Source organism: Sparus aurata, chromosome 21 (assembly GCF_900880675.1).
Source record: "Sparus aurata chromosome 21, fSpaAur1.1, whole genome shotgun sequence".
Lineage (NCBI taxonomy): Eukaryota > Metazoa > Chordata > Actinopteri > Spariformes > Sparidae > Sparus > Sparus aurata.
In genome coordinates this window covers 18,786,530-18,805,954 of record NC_044207.1, presented here as the reverse complement: position 1 = coordinate 18,805,954, position 19,425 = coordinate 18,786,530, and the positions used below count along the sequence as shown (strand labels likewise).

Genomic DNA, 19,425 nt, shown 5'->3' with positions numbered 1-19,425 from the left:
TAAAAAGGGACAGATACAGGTATTTTTTTTCTCACTTTCTTTAACGCTGCAAGATTTTAGTTAATTTCTCAGGTAACAATGCATGGATTTTGATGGAAGGAAAACCAGGTATGCTGAGGTGGATGGTATCTATGACTGAGTACAATCTGGTGGTCTTAAATCAGGACTGAGCAGTTATGGGGTTATGGTGGTTAAAAATGATAAGTGATATGGGGCTCTAGGGGGAATGTTTATTGGAAGAATGCACTCTGAGAGTCACTGTAGTTGTAGTTGTGCTCAAATAGAAAATGTATTCTGACGCATTGTCAGGAATTAACGTCATATCCTCCCCACACTGAAAGTGGCATCATCAGAACTCATGGTTAATGTGGTGCATCTACTGCAGCGATTTATCGGAAAATGTGAGAAAATATTTTACTGTTACGGACAAACCAACAGATGTATGACCTGTTACACCTTCTACTGCCATCCTTTGATTTAAGCCATCGAAAGTTTTATCTGTAAGTAATTTCTCATTGCTTAGAACTTCTTTTATGAGAACTAATGAATATAAATTCTTAATGGGATGTTTTTATGTGTATTCCATATTCATGTCTTTCATAGCAGTTAATGTTGTTCTATGGAAGCCTTTGCTGTGTGTTGAGTTTGTGTTTGCTATGATTTCAAACTGTTTGGGGCATATTTGTGCAAATCTTAATAATACAACTTAAAACAGAATATTGGATTTGGTTTCTCTGCAGCTTTCCTGTTTAAACAAGTTACATTGTGCATCATCTATAAACACTTACTTGACACCATTTTGTAACTTTCCCCTCCTTATTCATGTCTACCTGCCCACAGGAGTCTTCAGTAAACTTGGTGCGAGAAGACTTTATCCTGACTGTCTGAATCTGGACTAGGAAGCCATTAGGTGGACAGTATATCCTCGTTTCTTTAGGACTTTAGTCACTTCCTAAAAAAACAGCAACAAGCTAACAATGGAAGAGCTTGACACTTAATACAATTACAGATTCTACTATGACTATAACTTCGACTTTGACGATGAATTCAGAACGGTGGAACCTTCCTGTCATCTCTTCCAATCTGTGTGCTTGATCATCATCTTCTGCATCAGCGTGCCTGGAAACAGCTTCCTCCTGTGGGTTCTTCTGAGGGAACGAGCTTGGAAGACTATACCTGGCATCTGCAACTTACAACGTCTGACCTATGTCAGTTCCACTATCATTTACTATGATCTATGTTGAAATCACTGTGTGCATTGGCCTTTTCTTTTTTGGTACCGTTCATTATCATTACATTCTGCTGTGTCCATATGTTGATAACTATCAAACTGTGTGGGACAAACAGACATCACCAGGCTCTAAGACCCGTTTAGTACTTCATTGCTCACCATATTGAAATTATTTAGGGGGAAATGTTTGTTTTGAAATGACAAATTGCTGGAAAGTTGAAGACATGTGCTCAGTCTTGAGTACACTTTTTCAAATTTATTTTGTTCTTGTGTTTCCTAGAAAACCTACAGCTCCACAATGAGCGAGTACACAATGGATCTGGACTACAGTAATGAACTGGAGTATTTTTGCGGGTGGATTAACTTTGACACCATCAGTGGCGCCATCGTCATTCCTATCTTCATCTTCAGTCTCATAGGCAACATCCTCCTTGTATGTCTTCCTTTCATCTACGAGAAGATGAAAAATGCCACTAATCTGTTCATCCTGAACCTGGCCTGCTCCGACTTGGTCTTTACCTTCACGCTTCCATTCTGGGCCGTCTATTACCTGCACCACTGGGTATTTGGTGACTTTCTCTTCAAATTGGTGACTGCCGCAAATTTTCTTGGTTTATACAGTAGCATCATTCTGCTGACTGCCACGACTGTGGATCGTTTCATAACAGTGGTGCTGAACACCTGGCCGGGCAGCCAGCTAAAGAGGGAGAGGTGTGCCATAGCAGCCTGTGCAGCTGCCTGGGTCATCAGCATTGGTGCATCCGTGAGTGATGCTGTCAAAGTGCAGGTGGAAATCTATTGGGACAATCGTTCGTCCTGTGAAGCTATTTCTGATAGCTCTGATGTCAACCTGGGATATTATCTCCAAGTGTCACTGCTCTTCCTCCTCCCATTTGCCATCATTGTTTTCTGCTTCTCTGCCATCCTCAAGACCGTTCTGCAGGCTTCAAACAGAAAAAGGTACAGGACTATAGTGGTGATGTTCTGTATCAATGTAGCCTTCCTCGTCTGCTGGGGTCCTTACAATATCTTGCTTTTCATCCGGGCTTTTTATAAACCCAGGGGCTGTTACGCAGAGGAACGCATGTTCATTGCCCATTCTATTTTTCGTATACTTGCCTTTTCTCACTGTTGCATGAACCCTCTGCTGTACATGCTCTCACAAAAGTTGCGAAGACATCTTTTGCAACTTCTACGCTGCCAGAATGCCCAGAAGAAGAGCACAGACAGGCGGGTCGGTCAGAACACTTCTGTTATTCAGAATGTAGCTTTTATTGCACAGAACTCTGCCGTGATACTGGAACTACCCTCAAAATAGACTTTCACTTTTGAAATGAGACATTCATCCAATCTGTAAATGCTCCTCATTGAGTCATTATGTTTCTGCGGTGCAGGCTTCATGTTTGTCTGTAAAGTCTGTGAAAAATGTGGACACAAAGTGATGCAGAAAAAAAGGCACTAAAGTCCTATAAAACTGAAGTAACTTAATTTCAAATCATGATGGACAGAAATAGCATAACTCAATATCTATTAAAAGTCTGTCTCAGTTAATAAACTCTTGTGATGACTTCACTGCACTGAATGATTTAACCCACAAGATGGCAACAACACATGAATGGAAGTAAGGCTGGTGTTGATTTCTTTTTTTATGTCTAATATCTTTTTTGCATAAAATTCAAATTTTACAGCTGTATGGTATATTTTGTGTTTTCATGCATTTGCTTGTATTTTCTTTAATATTTTATACAGCCAGTGACACAAAAAGCAAGAAAAAAAACACACAAAAACAACAAAAGCAAAACAAAAACAAAAGCTATATCTACATGTTTACACATATACGTACATGTTTGAACATCGAAATTCTAGATATGTTACATTACGTGCTTTCAGTAAAAAAATAATACCAGTGACTTATGAACAGAGAAGTTTCAAAACAGTGAAATGTCCCACCCCACTATCTTGCATTAGTTCCTCATACCATGGCAGTTTATGGTGTTCACAAACAGATTTTGGAGAAGGAAGTGATCAAACCTCTGTAAAGTCTCAATCTTACACTGTTGTGGATCGTCAGATGGTGGCAAAAGATCTCAAAATGTGTTTTTGTAATGTTTTTTTTTGTTTATATGTGTAACTGAGGCACTGTAATGTTGCTAGTGGGTCACAAGGTTAGACACTGACACGTGGATTTAAGAGTACTTACTAAAATAAAATAAAGCTTGATATATTTTGATTCAGTTCCCTTGGTTGTCCATTTCTTTTTTTCTCTTAAAACTTTCTTGGTTGGGTTTTGTCAGGCCCATTAACCTTTGTTTTGGATCTGGTTAAGGGGACAGATCCAGCACTTTTTTCTCGTTTTAATTAACACTGCAAGATTTTAATTAATTTCTCAGGTAACAATCCATGGATTTTGATGGAAAGAAAATCAGGTATGCTGAGGTGGCTGGTATCTATGACTGAGTACAATTTGTTGTGGATCCTCAATCTGGTGGGCTTAAATTATGATTAAGCAGTTATGGGGTTTATGGTGGTTTAACAATGATGAGTGATATGTGGCTCTAGGGTTTGATAGTGGATTATATGGAGGACCAAACCTGACATAAGTATAGATAAATAAATAAATGCATAAATAAATACATAAATAAATACATAAATAAATACATAAATAAATGCTGAAATAAAGAAATAAATGTATAAATAAATAAATGCATAAATAAATGAATAAATAAATAAATGCTGAAATAAATGTATAAATAAATAAATAAAAGAATAAATGCTTTTTATTTATTTCTACATTTCTGTTCACCTACATTTATTTATTTCTGTATTTCTGTTCACCTACATTTATTTATTTCTGTATTTCTGTTCACCTACATTTATTTATTTCTGTATTTCTGTTCACCTACATTTATTTATTTCTGTATTTCTGTTCACCTACATTTATTTATTTCTGTATTTCTGTGTCCATATGTAAATGAGGAGGTAGGAGGTCCTAACCTCAGTCAAGAGCATGATTGGTTACAGGAGTGTGCTCGATGAGGGTCTACTACTTCTGCCTTACTAGCAACGCTGATTCCTGTACACTGTACAGGAATGTTGCTGGCTACCAGCAAGCCCGCTCAGCTAACTGTTAGCTGTATTTGTTGACATTTGTTCATGTAGCTCTGGTTTAGTTATGAATTTGACTGGCGTTCATTTTAACTTGCAAGGGTCCCAGGTGTGCTGGTGGTGTGGTTTGAGAACCCCGTCTGGAGAGAGGGGTCCTCAGCCATGTCCGCTAACCAGGAAAAACATTCTGCTCATCGCTCCAAGTCATGTATATGTGTATTCTAGACGAGCGCTACAGAGCACAAATCGTCCAAAAGCGCATGTTGTCAGTCTCATATCTTTGTCGTGAATGTCTGTACTCTCAAATAACTCATGTGTGGAACAGGCTGAGGCACTTGTTCACGCCGAGCGGCCCGAGAGCGGAGTGGAGACCCCTTTTAGCTCTTATGTTAGCTGTTAGCTGCTCGCTGTAGTGCAGCGTCCAGGTTACCTTGTGACACCGGTTACCATCGGGTATTTTTCATTCCGCACTGTTCAAATGGTTACTTAAAGCCATCGTTCCGAGCCGCATACATCGTTATTAAGCTTAAGCTAAGTCGGTGTGAAAACTGTACACTGTCATACAGCCTGCTGGTCAAACAGTCTGCAGAGTACATTGACATCCAGCCCGAGCTCAGCGTGAGGTCAATCAGCTGTGGCAAATCGTGAGACGTCCAGATCAACCTGTGATACAAACACCAGTAGTGACAATGGTTCATAGGAAAGCCCAGACATGTATCTCACTCTCGATGGTAACATGTGTCAACAGTTAACCTGGACGCTACGCTCTTAGCGCTACAGCGAGCAGCTAAAAGCTAACAGCTAACTGCTAACAGCGGTGTCCACGCCGCTCTTGAGCCGCTCGGCGTGAACAAATGCTTAATACTGTTTGAGAGTACAGAGATTCACGACAAAGATATGAGACCGACAACATGCACTTTTGGACGATTTGTGCCCTGTAGCGCTCGTCTAGCAGTGGTTTGCAAGTCGCAGCCCCGGCATCTCCGTGTGGATAGAAGTGTTCAAGCCACGTCAAAATGAATACACATATACATGACAGACTGTTTGACCAGCAGGCTGTATGACAGTGTACAGTTTTCACACTGACTTAGCTTCAGCTTAATAACGATGTATGCGGCTCGGAATGATGGCTTAAAGTGACCATTTGAACAGTGCGGAATGAAAAATACCCGATGGTAACCGGTGTCACAAGGTAACCTGGATGCTGCGCTACAGCGAGCAGCTAACAGCTAACATAAGAGCTAAAAGGGGTCTCCACTCCGCTCTCGAGCCGCTCGGCGTGAACAAATGCCTCAGCCTGTTCCACACATGAGTTATTTGAGAGTACAGACATTCACGACAAAGATATGAGACCGACAACATGCACTTTTGGACGATTTGTGCTCTGTAGCGCTCGTCTAGAATACACATATACAGGACTTTTAGCGATGAGCAGAATGTTTTTCCAGGTTAGTGGACATGGCTGAGGACCCCTCTCTCTCAAGACAGGATTCTCAAACCACACCACAAGCACATCTGTAAGTAACCTCGCAAGTTAAAATTAATGCCAGTTAACCTGTCACACCAGTCGAGGCCATTAAGCTAACTGGAGCTGTTTTACAACGTTACAGAGAGCGAGGCTTGAGATCAGGAATCGTTTGCTTTTGTCTGGCTCTCCGATTTGACCAATCATGCTCTTGACTGAGGTTAGGACCTCCTACCTCCTCATTTACATATGGACACAGAAATACAGAACTACATAAATGTAGGTGAACAGAAATACAGAAATAAATAAGTGTAGGTGAACAGAAATACAGAAATAAATAAATGTAGGTGAACAGAAATGTAGAAATAAATAAAAAGCATTTATTCTTTTATTTATTTATTTATACATTTATTTCAGCATTTATTTATTTATGCATTTATCTATTTCAGCATTTATTTATTTCAGCATTTATTTATGTATTTATTTATTTATCTATTTATTTATACTTATGTCAGGTTTGGTCCTCCATAGAATTAGGCATGATTGAATTAAAGGGGGGAATGTTTATTGGAAGAATGCACTCTGAGTGTCACTGTAGTTATTTATTCATTCCTTCATGTGAGAGTTGTGCTCAAATAGAAAATGTATTCTGAAACATTGTCAGGAACTGACGTCATATCCTCCCCACACTGAGAGTGTTCTCTGCACTACTCGTGGTTAATGTGGTGCATGTACTGCAGCGATTTATCAGAAAGTGTGGGAACATGTTTTAGTGTCACTGACAAACCAGTGGAGGATCTGTTACACCTTCTACTACCATCCTTTGATTTAAGCCATCGAAAGTATTATCTGTAAGTAATTTCTCCTTGCTTATAACTTCTTCTATGAGAACTAATGAATATAAGTTCTTAATTGGGAAGATTTTATGTGTCTTTCATATTCATGTGTTTCGTGCAGTTAAAGTTATTCTGTGGAAGCCTGTGCTGTGTGTTCTGTTTGGACATGTTATGTTTCCTATTATATAAACCAGTTTGGGGCATATGTGTGCAAATTTTAATCATACAATTAAAGAGGGAATATTGATTTTGGTTTCTCTACACATTTCCTGTTTAAAAAAGTTACATCGTGCATCATCTACAAACACTTACTGGACACTATTTTGTAACTTTCCCTTCCTCATTCATGTCTACCTGAACACAGGAGTCTTCAGTAAATTTGGCGCAAGACGATTTTATCCTGACTGTCTAATTCTGGACTAGGAAGCCATTAGGTGGACAGTATATCCTCGTTTCTTTAAGACTTTAGTCACTTCCTAAAAAAACAGCAACAAGTCAACAATGCAAGAGCATGACACTGAATACAATGACAGCTACTACTATGACTATAACGACAATGAATTCAGAACGGTGGAACCTTCCTGTCATCTCTTCCAATCTGTGTGCTTGATCATCATCTTCTGCATCAGTGTGCCTGGAAACAGCTTCCTCCTGTGGGTTCTTCTGAGGGAACGAGCTTGGAAGACCATACCTGGCATCTGGCATCTGCAACTTACAATGTCTGACCTATGCCTCACTTTGACCCTGCCTTTTCAGGCCTACCGTATACTCCATAAGCTGATGTTTGAGGACTGGATCTGGAGAATATTAATAGGGCTTTTTCAGCTGGGGCTGAAGAGCTACATCTTGATCCTCACTGCCATGACATTGAGTCATTATGTTGCTGTGGTGCAGGCTTCATGTTTGTCTGCACAGGGCCAACAGAAATGCTGTGTCCTAATATCTAGCATTGTGATATGGCTGGTATGTGTTGCTGGAAGCATTATGGTGATAGTTCCACTACCATTGATTATGAACCATGTTTTAATCATCGTGTGCACTGGCCTTTTCTTTCTCGTACCGTTCATTATCATTACATTCTGCTGTGTCCATATGTTGATAACGATCAAACTGTGTGGGACAAACAGACATCACCAGGCTCTAAAATTGAGTTTGGGGATGATTATTGTGTTTTTTGTTAGTTTGATACCATACTACATCACATTCTTTATAGACTACTTAATGGTGACCGATGCTCTGGAATATACAAACAAAATGTACTATGCAAAGTGTATAATTTCCACACTGCCTTAATTAAGCTAACGGTAGCTACTTAAGTAAGTTGAAAACATCATCTCCGGTTGACTTTTTAACAGTTCAATTGAATCATTTTTTAAAACATAGTCTTATAAAAGCGCTTTTAAATTTGCATGGTCCCACATAGAAAACACGGAAATAAAGAATTGAATAACCCTGCTAAACTGATGATGAGGACAAACACTTTTCGATTTTCGCAGATGTAGAACATTTTTCAGGTGACATTGGCTGGTTGTTAGAGGTTTTATTTTGCCTAAATCTATAAAAAAGCAGGACAAAGCTGTTAACGTTAGCCTAAACTCTGATAGCATCCAGGACCAGCAGAAGGAAGCCTAAATAGGCTACAAAGAAATGGATCAGCCAGTTTTGAACTATAACTTTTCTTTTTTTCTTAAGCTCAATATTTAGCTAATTATAGCTAATTGTGTGCTATTTACCTTCGAAATAAAACTGGGTAGGTTAGTATTGTAGATTGGAGAGTAAACTAGTGAGCTGGACAAGCTAACGATTGCATCTTATGTTAGCGCACACACACTGTTTTCACCATCCTCAAACTTTTTCTCTCGCATTCCTGCTTTTGTCAAAAAAAGAAAGAAAAGGCTGAAAACAAGCAGCAGTCCAAGGCTTTCTTATCGTTATTAAACGATAATTGGACAATTGGGGGAGGAATTAGTCAATTACAAGAGAGAGGAGAGAACCAGCAGAAACAAGAGAACAGATGAAACATGTATCTTGCAGATTGTGTCAGAGATAAACTAAGTAAAAGAAAAAACAGGAATAAGCTAAAGGGATATTGTGTGGTTTTTAAAATGTTGGCTTGTCAGAAACAGGAAGAGTCTGTTAAACCAGTTTCACTTAAAAAAAATGTGGACGCAAAGTGACTAAAGTAAATTCATTTCAAATGGTGATTGAAAACAGCAGCAACACTCAATATCTATTAAAACAACTGTCTCAGTTAATCAACTCTTAAGGTCACCTAATTGTGACGTCTTTACTGCACTGAATGATTTAACCCACAAGATGGCAACAACAAATGAATGGAAGTGAGGCTGGTGTTGATTTCTTTTTTTATTCCTAATATCTTTTTTGCATTAAATGTATATCTTAGTACAGCTGTATGGTATGTTTTGTGTTTTCATGTATTTGCTTGTGTCTTCTTTCATATTTTATACAGCCAGTGATACAAAAAGCAAGATAAATTAAAAAAAAACACATAAAAACAACAAACCAAAAAAAATCAAAAGCTATATCTACATGTTTATCCATACATGTCCACACGTTTAGGTACATGTTTGAACATGCAAATTCTAGATATGTTACATGCTTTCATTAAACAAATAATATCAGTGACTTATGAACAGAGAAGTTTCAAAACAGTAAAGTGTCCCACCCCACTATCTTGCATTAGTTCCTCATACTATGACAGTTTATGAGTGTTCACAGATTTTGGAAAAGAAAATGATCAAACCTCTGTAAAGTCTCAATCTTACACTGTTGTGGATCGTCAGATGGTGGCAAAAGATCTCAAAATGTGTTTTTGTAATGTTTTTTTTTGTTTATATGTGTAACTGAGGCACTGTAATGTTGCTAGTGGGTCACAAGGTTAGACACTGACACCTGAAGTTAAGATTCCTTACTCAAATGAAATAAAGGTTGATATATTTTGATTCAGTTTCCTTTGTTGTCCATGACTTTTTTTTTCTTTATACTTTCTCAAACAGCATAACATGTACATGATATTTACCTCGGATAAGTAAGGTACGTTTTCATCTGTGTCTGGTTGTTGATCGGGTTGGATCTGGTCAAGGGGACAGATCCGGCTCTTTTTTCTCACTTTCTTTAACACTGGAATCTTTTAGTTAAGTTTAGGTAATAATGCATGGATCTTGATGGGAAAAAAATCAGGTACGCTCAGGTGGCTGCTGTCTATGACTGAGTACAATTTGATGTGGATCCTCGATCTGGTGGGCTTAAATTATGATTAAGCAGTTTGGGATTTATGATGGTTTTAAAACTATGAGTGATATGGGGCTATAGGGTTTGAAATTGGATTAGGCATGATTGAATTAAAGGGGGGAATGTTTATTGGAAGAATGCACTCTGAGAGTCACTGTAGTTATTTATTCATTCCTTCATGTGAGAGTTGTTCACCAATAGAAAATGTATTCTGAAACATTGTCAGGAACTGATGTCATATCCTCCCCAGACTGAGAGTGGTCTCTGCACTACTCGTGGTTAATGTGGTGCATCTACAGCAGCGATTTATCAGAAAGTGTGGGAACATGTTTCACTGACACAGAAATACCAGCGGATGTATGATCTGTTACACCTTCTACTGCCATCCTTTGATTTAGGCCATGGAAAGTATTATCTGTAAGTTATTTTTCATTGCTTATATATAAGCAATGAGAAATAACTTCCAGATAACACTGCTTCTTGAACCCGCTGCTCCATGTTGTATTTGGAGCACGAAGGTTTAGGAGGCTTCTCCCTGCGCCATGTAACACTTCATCCCAGAGGGGAGACGAGAGTCACAACCTCAATACAATGGCAGCCATCCCTCCAAATGATGCCTCAGTGTGACCAACACCATTTCATATTTGTCTAGATTTTCCGTTTTTTCACAAAAAAAAAATGCAGACGCAAAGTGATGCAGAAAAAAAGGCACTAAAGTCTCATATAACTAAAGTAACTTTATTTCAAATCATTGTTGAAAACAGCAGCAACACTCAATATCTATTAAAACAACTGTCTCAGTTTAATCAACTCTTAAGATCACCTTGTTGTGATGACTTTACTGCACTGAATTACTTAACCCACAAGATGGCAACAAAAATGAATGGAAGTAAGGCTGGTGTTGATTTCATTTTTTTTATTTCTAATATCTTTTTTTGCATCAAGGTCATATTTTAGTACAGCTGCAAGGTATATTTTGTGTTTTCATGTATCAACGTTTTTTCTTTCATATAGCCAGTGATACAAAAAGCACGAAAACATTTTGAAAAACACACAAAAACAAAAGCTATATCTACATGTTTATCTATACATGTCCACACTTATAGGTACATGGTTGAATATATGTAACATGCTTTCATTAATGCCTACTTATAGAATAACTAAGAACCCTGTTAATAAAATCACGTCAAGGTAACTGGACAGATGTACGAAAAGTAGAGGGGAGAAAAATTAACTAAATGATTGAAAGTTGTTGTGTGTTTCTCCGAGTATGTCTATGTAAATGTCTTTACGTCGACTGCAAAAGGAGAAAATAACTGTAATTATGAAACTTGATAATGCTGATGTTTCACACAGTAAAGTACAGCGTAGACAATTTACTGTAACCTGTAATCCAACTGTATTATAAGACCGCTGATACATTATCTAATCTAATGAGAGATCTTTCAATTTTAATCCTTCTTTCTTTTTTCTTTTTTACATTTCCTGTGTGTTGTTTATGTGTCTCGTTACAATTATGTGTTATGTTTTATCAAATTGCATTTCTCGATCAAATTTGCCTATGTTTTAAATGATTATTAATTACACACTTGAGCATTTTTGGTCCAAAAATGAAAGATTAGGCTGTATAAAGTGAAATAAATATATTCCCAGGACATTGTTTTTGCTTGCAAACTGTACGTTAAACAATAATACTGACATATCAGATGTTATATATCTGTCCACAGCTGTTAGGTCTCTGTCTTCAGATGTGTAAGCACCAATTAACCACGCAATGTTCCTTGTGCACCCACTGTAACTGCAAATAAAGCAATTCTGAATCTGCTTAATTTATGTCCTCTTCTTCCTTTTCTTCTGCATATTGTGACCTTGTCTATGTGACGCAGAATAAACAAATTAGGCCTCAGCAGCAGGATCAATAAAATGTAGCAGACGGCATATTGTGTGTGTCACACTTCATGTGTGATTAGAACTCACAACCATCCATGTGCTTTTGGTTGCTCTTCTTCAAAAATGACGCGAGCCGGAAATGTCACTTGTAAAGTCATTTCGCTGTATTGTTACGGTAATTAAAATATTTCACAAAGCTTTTCTTTTTTTTTTTTGCTCCTCTTCTGTGGTCCAAATGTTTTAACTTTATTATATGTGATGTGTTTCTCCAGAGCCCTGTCAGTGTACTTGAACATGGATGAGTAGCGCAGCCCTGATGGCTCCACGGGGGGTCCAGGGAAGAGTGTATTGGGACAGCTCAGTGGGCCACTGTAACAGCACTCATATCTGTCTCAGGGGGTAGATTAAGCTTAATTAACTAAACCATCCAGCACGCTTGGATGAATGGATACAAGTCAAGGGCAGAGCAGTCACGGGCAAGCTCACACATTCTCTGGCAGGCACTGAGGAAGGGTTTGTGCCGAATTTTATCGGTTTGTGCGTAATAGCAGCTACATATTGGATACCGTAGCTGTAGTTGTATGAACAAATCAGCACAACAACGGCCTGGATTTAGTCTGCGAGGTGTTTTTATGCAGTCAGTAAACAAATAATACCAGTGACCTATGAATGGAGAAGTTCATAGGTCACAGCAAAACCTGCCACTCCACTATCTTGCATTTAGTTCCTTATAGTTCCCCATAGAGGATTGATCACGTACTTCCTGTTTGTGTCACGAGTGTTCACCTGTTTGTGAACACTCGTGACACAAACAGGAAGTAAGTGATCAATCCTCTGTAAAGTCTCAATGTAACCTTGTTGTGGATCGTCAGATAGTGATGAAAGGTCTCAAAATGTGCTTTTTTGATGTTTTTTCTTTTTTTTTAATATATATATGTCTTTCTTTAAGATACTTGGATTATGTCCGATGAGCCTTAATGTTTTATAACAAGTCATCTACAACAACATCTACTTCTGTTGTTGCAGTGCTGTTTTGCTGTGAAGAAGACTATGCCACTTCATCCAACTTTCCATTGGTATGAGGGTGAGTCGATAATGACTGAATTTAGAGATTTGGGTGAATTTATCTTTTAATGCCAAATTGCCACAGATGCAGATGAAGAGTTTGATCAGTCAGTAGTGAAACATCTCTGACTTCTGTCTACCAGGAGACCCTGACACCACCACAGACACGTATGCGCTGTCACCTACACACAACAAAACCACACGAGAGTGACTGGGTTGAAAGAGCACACGGTTACAGTCACGTCGCAACACCACAAGCAGCGATGGGGCAGGAGGTGTCAATAGCACACAACCACCTTTGTCTGACAACAACTCTAGCGAAAAACAAAGCGCCAATTATGCAGGAAACACAGACAAAACATAAGAAAAAACAGTTAGTACACATAGTACATATCACACAGTTTAGAGTGATCTAGATCTAATCAAATTAAATAATATGCCGGAAGTTTAGTGTAAGAATTAAAAAACATCAAACACATATGAGAAAAGACCAAACTAAACAAAAATATGACAGAGAACCCACCCTGCAGAACTTAGAAAAGAGACAATCTTAAGGCATCCCATTTCTTATCTTCGAGCCAGAATCTCTCTCCCCAGATCATTTTCTTAGCAAATGATGTTGTTGTTCAATCCTGTTTTTAGCCACGAGCTAAACAGCTGTTGATGTTTTCTTATGTAGTCTGTGCTACTAGCCCTCCCTGGTCCTAACACTCACTCCCTGCTCTTCTTTTCTCCGGGGCAACTCAGCCTCCTTTCTTCCACATCGATATCTCCCCTTTAATTTCAGCATCTATAACGATAATTACTCCAACCATATGTGAATTTAATTGATGCCTTGCAAATGTGTGAATGTGTGTGTGTGTGTGCATGTGTGTGTATGTGTGTGTGTGTGAATTGTGCATATTGCTAATAAAGTCTCATTGCTTGTTAATCTGGACTGTCAAGGAAAACGCATGCGAATCGATTAAGTGCGTCAGCCTTATCATTACAAACAACTGTTTTATTGAACAAATATAGATGACTTAATCCTCGTGCGACACACGCTGGCATGTTTGACACTCCGCTAATGCACCTCATCCTGATTGAATTTGTCATGGGAATATTGTGTTTAAAAAAATGATTTTTAACACACACTCTGACCTCGCACATAAACGCAGCACATCTCTGTTTTGCTCAGCGATCAATCCAGGAGGGCGATGTGTTCATTCTTAATAAAAAAGAAAGTGTATTTGATAGATGATGGATTAAAATGAACACCACTCATGCTGCAGTTTGGCCTTTATTTTGCCCCTGCATTGCTACATTTCTCCACTAGAGGGGACATGGGTATTGGCACAATACTGTTTGTGTCATTATTACTGTACCAAATTATTGATAATAATCTGATGTAGTTTCCTCATCAGCCATGAAAAAATGAAGACAGAGATGTATCATCTTATAAACTGACAAAATCCCAGCTAAAGAGCTGAAGAGATGTACTGCGTTGAACAAATGTCTCCATGTTTCTGCTGTTTATCTCTGCTTTTGTTGTTTTTGATCCAGCAACTTCTCTTTATTTTTTGGCTGTTATTGTGTTTTCAAACACAAATGTTCACCACAAAGAACAAATGCAGCCTGTCTCTGCATATCCCACACCACCATGTCTTCTATATTTTAGGGTCGTCCTCCTCTACTTACCTGCTGTTGTCAGATAGAAAAACACAGTGATTAACTGCCATGGAGACTTAATTAACTAATCAAACATCTGGATATTCAGACTAGGCCTACTGCAAAGGCTTAACTGCCTCTTGTAAGACTGGCCATTTGATGTATCAAACAGTGCGTCCTGATGTTTCCTGCTAAATTTTTTCCCATCTGGCTGGTTTTGTATCTTTAACTTTTTTTCTTCTTTTTTTTTTTTAACAACATCTCTCACTTTGCAACTTTCACTTTTAATGTTGCTTATTTACAAGTATTTCATGTAACTCTTTTGTAACTTTATGGAGGACAACAATTTGAAAAGAATTGTTGGCAAAGGAAAGGCCCTTGAGATACCGTGACATATGCAATAAGTCATAACATTTCAGTAAATAGATTTACACCTGAAACATAACATGGGAATTTATCCGAAATTCATGTGGCCTAAAATGACACACAAGTTCTCCAGGAGCTGACGTGTTTGTATCTCCAGGGTATTTTTTATGACCTCCAACGTGGAGGCTGTTTTAACCTGTGTCTGTTCAGTGGGTGGTTGATCTTTTTCAGCAGGATTACACAAAAACTACAAAACTGATTTTTAAAAAAACTTGGATGGAGGATAGGTCTTGGCCCAGAATAGACCCCATTAACTATTGGTGCTGATCCAGGTAAAGGCACCGATCCAGGTTTTTTTTTCTCTCACTTTCTTTAACATTGCAAGCTTGGATATTTTTTGAATAATGCGTGGATCCTGATGAAAAAAAATCTGAACTAAGGTATTTGGTTTCTATTACTGAGAACCAAAGGAGGATGTTGGTAGGTGTATGAGCCTGAGTGCCATTATAGTACTGTGTTATGTTATGTTATTCTATGTTATAGAACACAACACAGCGTAACATAATGTAACATAAGATAACAAAAATACTCACTGCAACACGCCTGATTTAATTCATCGAGGTCCATTCATCATTTTTCCTGCGAAATTAACAAAAAAAAAAAAAATTTAATTCAAATCTTGCAGTGTTAAAGAAAGTGAGAAAAAAAACGCATCCCTTAATCTGGATCCACACCAAAAGTTAATGGGGTCTATTCTGGGCTGAGACCCATCCTCCATCCAAGTTTCCAACAAATCTGTTCAGTTGTTTTTTGTGTAATCCTGCTGACAAACCAACCAACCAACAAACGGACATGGGTGAAAACATAACCCCCTTGGCAGAGATGATAATAACTGGCCAAAAAGACAGATTACAGATACAGTAAATTAATTTATTTTGGAGGACTGATTAAAAACATGATAGAATTATGATATGAATTATGATTTATGCTGACCTGTACATGATGAAATGTGCAATGAAAGTCCCCAAAAATAACAGCAAATAACTTTCTCACGTTTACATTTAAGCACTGCATGTTGTACAGTTTGACTGCTACAAACACACAGAGCAGAGTTGCCTCTGGTATGATATAATCTGCTTAATTGTGCAAACAACATCACTCATGTTTAATTGCGTTCACTCTTGTAAAAACAAATGTGGAAAGCGTGGAAACATTGTGTAGTATAAAGCACGATAAAGCCAGCAGCACTGATAAAAAAAATGGCCCAGTGCTTGTTTACAGACTTAGCTTCATAACTGCAATCACATGATCAGCAGTTTGTTGACCTTTTTACTCTTGATGCTCTTCATGGAACGAGAATTCACAGGATTATTTTAGCCTGAAAACAATATTTGATCTTGAATTAAATACATGATATGTTGCTATAATGTAAAAGAATATATCTTGAATGCAAAATTTAACAGATGATGCCATTAACATGAAAAATAGCAGAATATTCCCCAGAGATGTATTTATTTATTTTGCTCATAAACTGTCAAGGAGTCGTATATTACTGAGACTGACACCAAGACTTGCATTTGTGTCTATATCATACCGTAACATACGTTTCAGTCCAAAGTGCCTTGCCGTACTATGAATGAAAACATTTTTTGGATGGTCCCGATGAGAACCGGACCCCCAGACGTGGCTCTGACTCTTCAACACTCTACCCACTGAGCTAATATCCTACAGACCGTGCTTTTTGGCTTACCCTTCCTTGTCCTCAGGCTGCACCAGCTGCCGTCTACCTCCGACCACACTCCCTGATATGTTGTCCTCTACCTGCTCCGTCCCTCCTCCTCCTCATTTGTAGGTGTTTCTATCCCCCCTTTTTTTGGCCACAACTTTCCAAAAGGTGAACAGAAGTGATTTTCAATAGCACTGTGCATGACTAATGGTGGAAACATGTTAAAATCATCGCAGAAATGTCCTTGGGAAGACAAATGAATTTTCAGCAGAATAATTAACTTAATTAACAAATTTGCATGCATATTCATCAGGGCCATTGAAGTCTTTCCAGCTCAGCTTGATGAACGTTGCTGTGTAATAACCAGCTCATTTACATTCTGCCATCCACTGCCATTTGTGTGGATTACTGAGAAAAGGCAAAGTGTGTGTGGGTGTGTGTGTGTGTGTGTGTGTGTGTGTGCATGATACTAGGGCTACATAATATGTGCACACACTCTTTCCCTTAACATGTCACAGAGAAAGCTTGATGAATTGATTTGACATACTGTTTTGTTGGATGTGCACCCAAATATTAGACCCAGCTGCCTCTCCGTACACACACACACACACGCTGATATATGGAGGAAACATTCATATATGCACATATTCATACACACATACCTTGTGTGAATGTGACTGATGGAGAGGCCTGATGAATCTATGTGTGTGTGTGTGTGTGTGTGTGTGTGTGCGTGCTCTACACCCATATCTCCTTGCATCCTCCTCCCTCCCCCCTCTACCCTCAACCCCCCTTTTCTCTGGTGGGCAGTTCTTGGCACCGATCCTGAGTCGTAAACCCTCCTGGGTTGCCAGACTGTGCGTTGTTAAAAACGTGAGGCCCTCCGTACCCCCTCCCCGTCTCTGCAGGGCAATCTTTAAAGGCAGCAAGGTGTGACGGCACAGACTGGCAGCTTGGCAGCCATGCCCGAGGATACCAACGCTCTGTCAGCCGTGAACGGGCACCATCACATGGGCTCGCCTAACTAATACGCTCGCCGTACATGTGCCTTTCTCATGCCTCATCTGTGCCAGTCAGAGACAAAGGAATTCATTAAGAAATTTCACATGGCGTTGTTTTGCGTTTTTTTTTTTTTTTTTGCCGGGATATAGTTAATTGGGAATTTCACACAAGCTAAGGTAACTGAGGGAGAGATTATCCAAATGAGTTGGAAAAAGTTAATTACACTCACTTGGCTGTGTGTGCCCTTGATCTGGTTGGGCAGGGAACTACAGGAAAACTTATTTTAAGCCTGTGCATTAGATTTTTCCGACAATATGGTTCTCATTGTCATCATGATTTTTTTTTTCCCTCCAATTAGGCGCTGCTGAACACTGTTGGAAAAAGAGACACTTCCCAGCAGGTTTCTTACCAGCCTGTCAGAAAAACTGCTGCACCCGTAATATTATCATCGGAACGTAAAAAGGAGTGCAATTCCAATGCTTTTTGCACCTTTAACATAACCAATATGGTGCATGGTCCTGAGATCTTACAGGAGCAATTAGCACATTTATTCTATTAAAAAAAACAAAAAAAAACAGCATCACCTGACACATAAAAACTTGTGATATTCAGCATACTTTCTTGCCTTTGCCTCTGTGATACTTTCTCCTACGCTTTTTTCTGCAGACATATGTTTGACACTTGAAGCTGTTATCATAGCTGGAAGTGTGAAGGAGAATTGTTGCAATAATATGCCGCTCTTGAGTGTTGTGACAGGAAAATGCTTTTCAGATACAGAACTGGCATTTTCAAAGTCCTGTCTGACACAACAGTATTTGTCTTCCATACTGATAACAGCGAAGCCAAGTTTTGCAAGTGGTCGTCTCCATAAACGCTTTGATAGATTTGTTGGAAAAGAAGTCGATTCTGACTCTTAATGAATGACTTAACGGCATTATTTACTCGTCCAAAAAAAGAAAATCTCATTTATCGCGTTTGTCTGACCCTCTTTGTTTTGAAGCTTCCACTGAAGCAAGACGGATACAAAACACAAACGGACCATTAAACTGACCTTCAAACCGGGCCCTGTGAAACTCGAACGCTGTCACAACACTGATGGGGGGGAAATTTACACACAACTACAGCCTGTTTCCCTCCAGTGAGAAATATGAAAAAAACACATCAGATGCTCGTTTTTCACAACCCTCATTTTTGAAGTCGAAACAACTCTCACAGCTCGAGTGAATAAATCAATGAACACGTCGGTCATAGAACATAAAAGGAGGGTTCGTATGGATGGAAAACAGCAGTGTCTCCCCTGCAGACTCGCTTTGTTGGCCCGCTGATGTGATTGTTGTTTTTCTATAATAGCCGCAGAGCATTTATTGTTCAAACTTGTTGTCTGATCCCCGGCTGAGCCACATATACGGTCCCGTTTCACCACAGACACGTATGAAGATAAAACGACACCTGGATTTGGCCACAAAGGGACGAGGATGTTGCCTTTAAGACACATCTTCTGTCACTAAGAGAAAAAGTGTATTTTATTCAACACTAGCTACAGAACTTGGCCGAGCCCGTCAGGAAATTCAAAAAAAAAAAATCTTGTAACTTCTTTGTGTCCCTTCTTTTGAGGTAGAGGGGGGGATGCATTTGACGACGCTACTGTTTGATGGTGCAATTGATGAGAAAGTTCTGAAGAAAGTCCCAAAGCCTCAGAGGAATTTGATTACCTCCATCCATTATCTGCACAGTGAGCAATCGCGAGGCTCACCATCTGTCATCCGTTTCATTTGCATCGTCAACACCTGCCCTGCCTGTTTATGCCTTCACATTTTTTATAAGCTGTCTTTCATGGCAG

The 19,425-nt window shown here is 39.0% G+C and overlaps 1 protein-coding gene and 1 long non-coding RNA gene across 2 annotated transcripts; both read left to right on the top strand.

The window, feature by feature from the left end:
* Positions 1 to 1,473: 1,473 nt before the first annotated feature.
* On the top strand, positions 1,474 to 2,549 carry LOC115573157 (chemokine XC receptor 1-like). The gene has a single exon (XM_030403823.1). It carries the CDS (start codon positions 1,530 to 1,532, stop codon positions 2,547 to 2,549), a length of 1,020 nt encoding a protein of 339 aa, XP_030259683.1. The 5' UTR covers positions 1,474 to 1,529.
* A 4,018-nt stretch (positions 2,550 to 6,567) lies between these two features.
* On the top strand, positions 6,568 to 9,609 carry LOC115572144 (uncharacterized). Its single transcript, XR_003982032.1, has 2 exons — positions 6,568 to 6,652; positions 7,002 to 9,609. It is a non-coding gene; the product is annotated as an uncharacterized LOC115572144 (long non-coding RNA).
* The last annotated feature ends 9,816 nt before the right edge of the window (positions 9,610 to 19,425 follow it).

Excerpts from the sequence above, each read along its gene's own strand:
- LOC115573157 (XM_030403823.1), top strand. The coding sequence starts at position 1,530 with ATGAGCGAGTACACAATGGATCTGGACTACAGTAATGAACTGGAGTAT.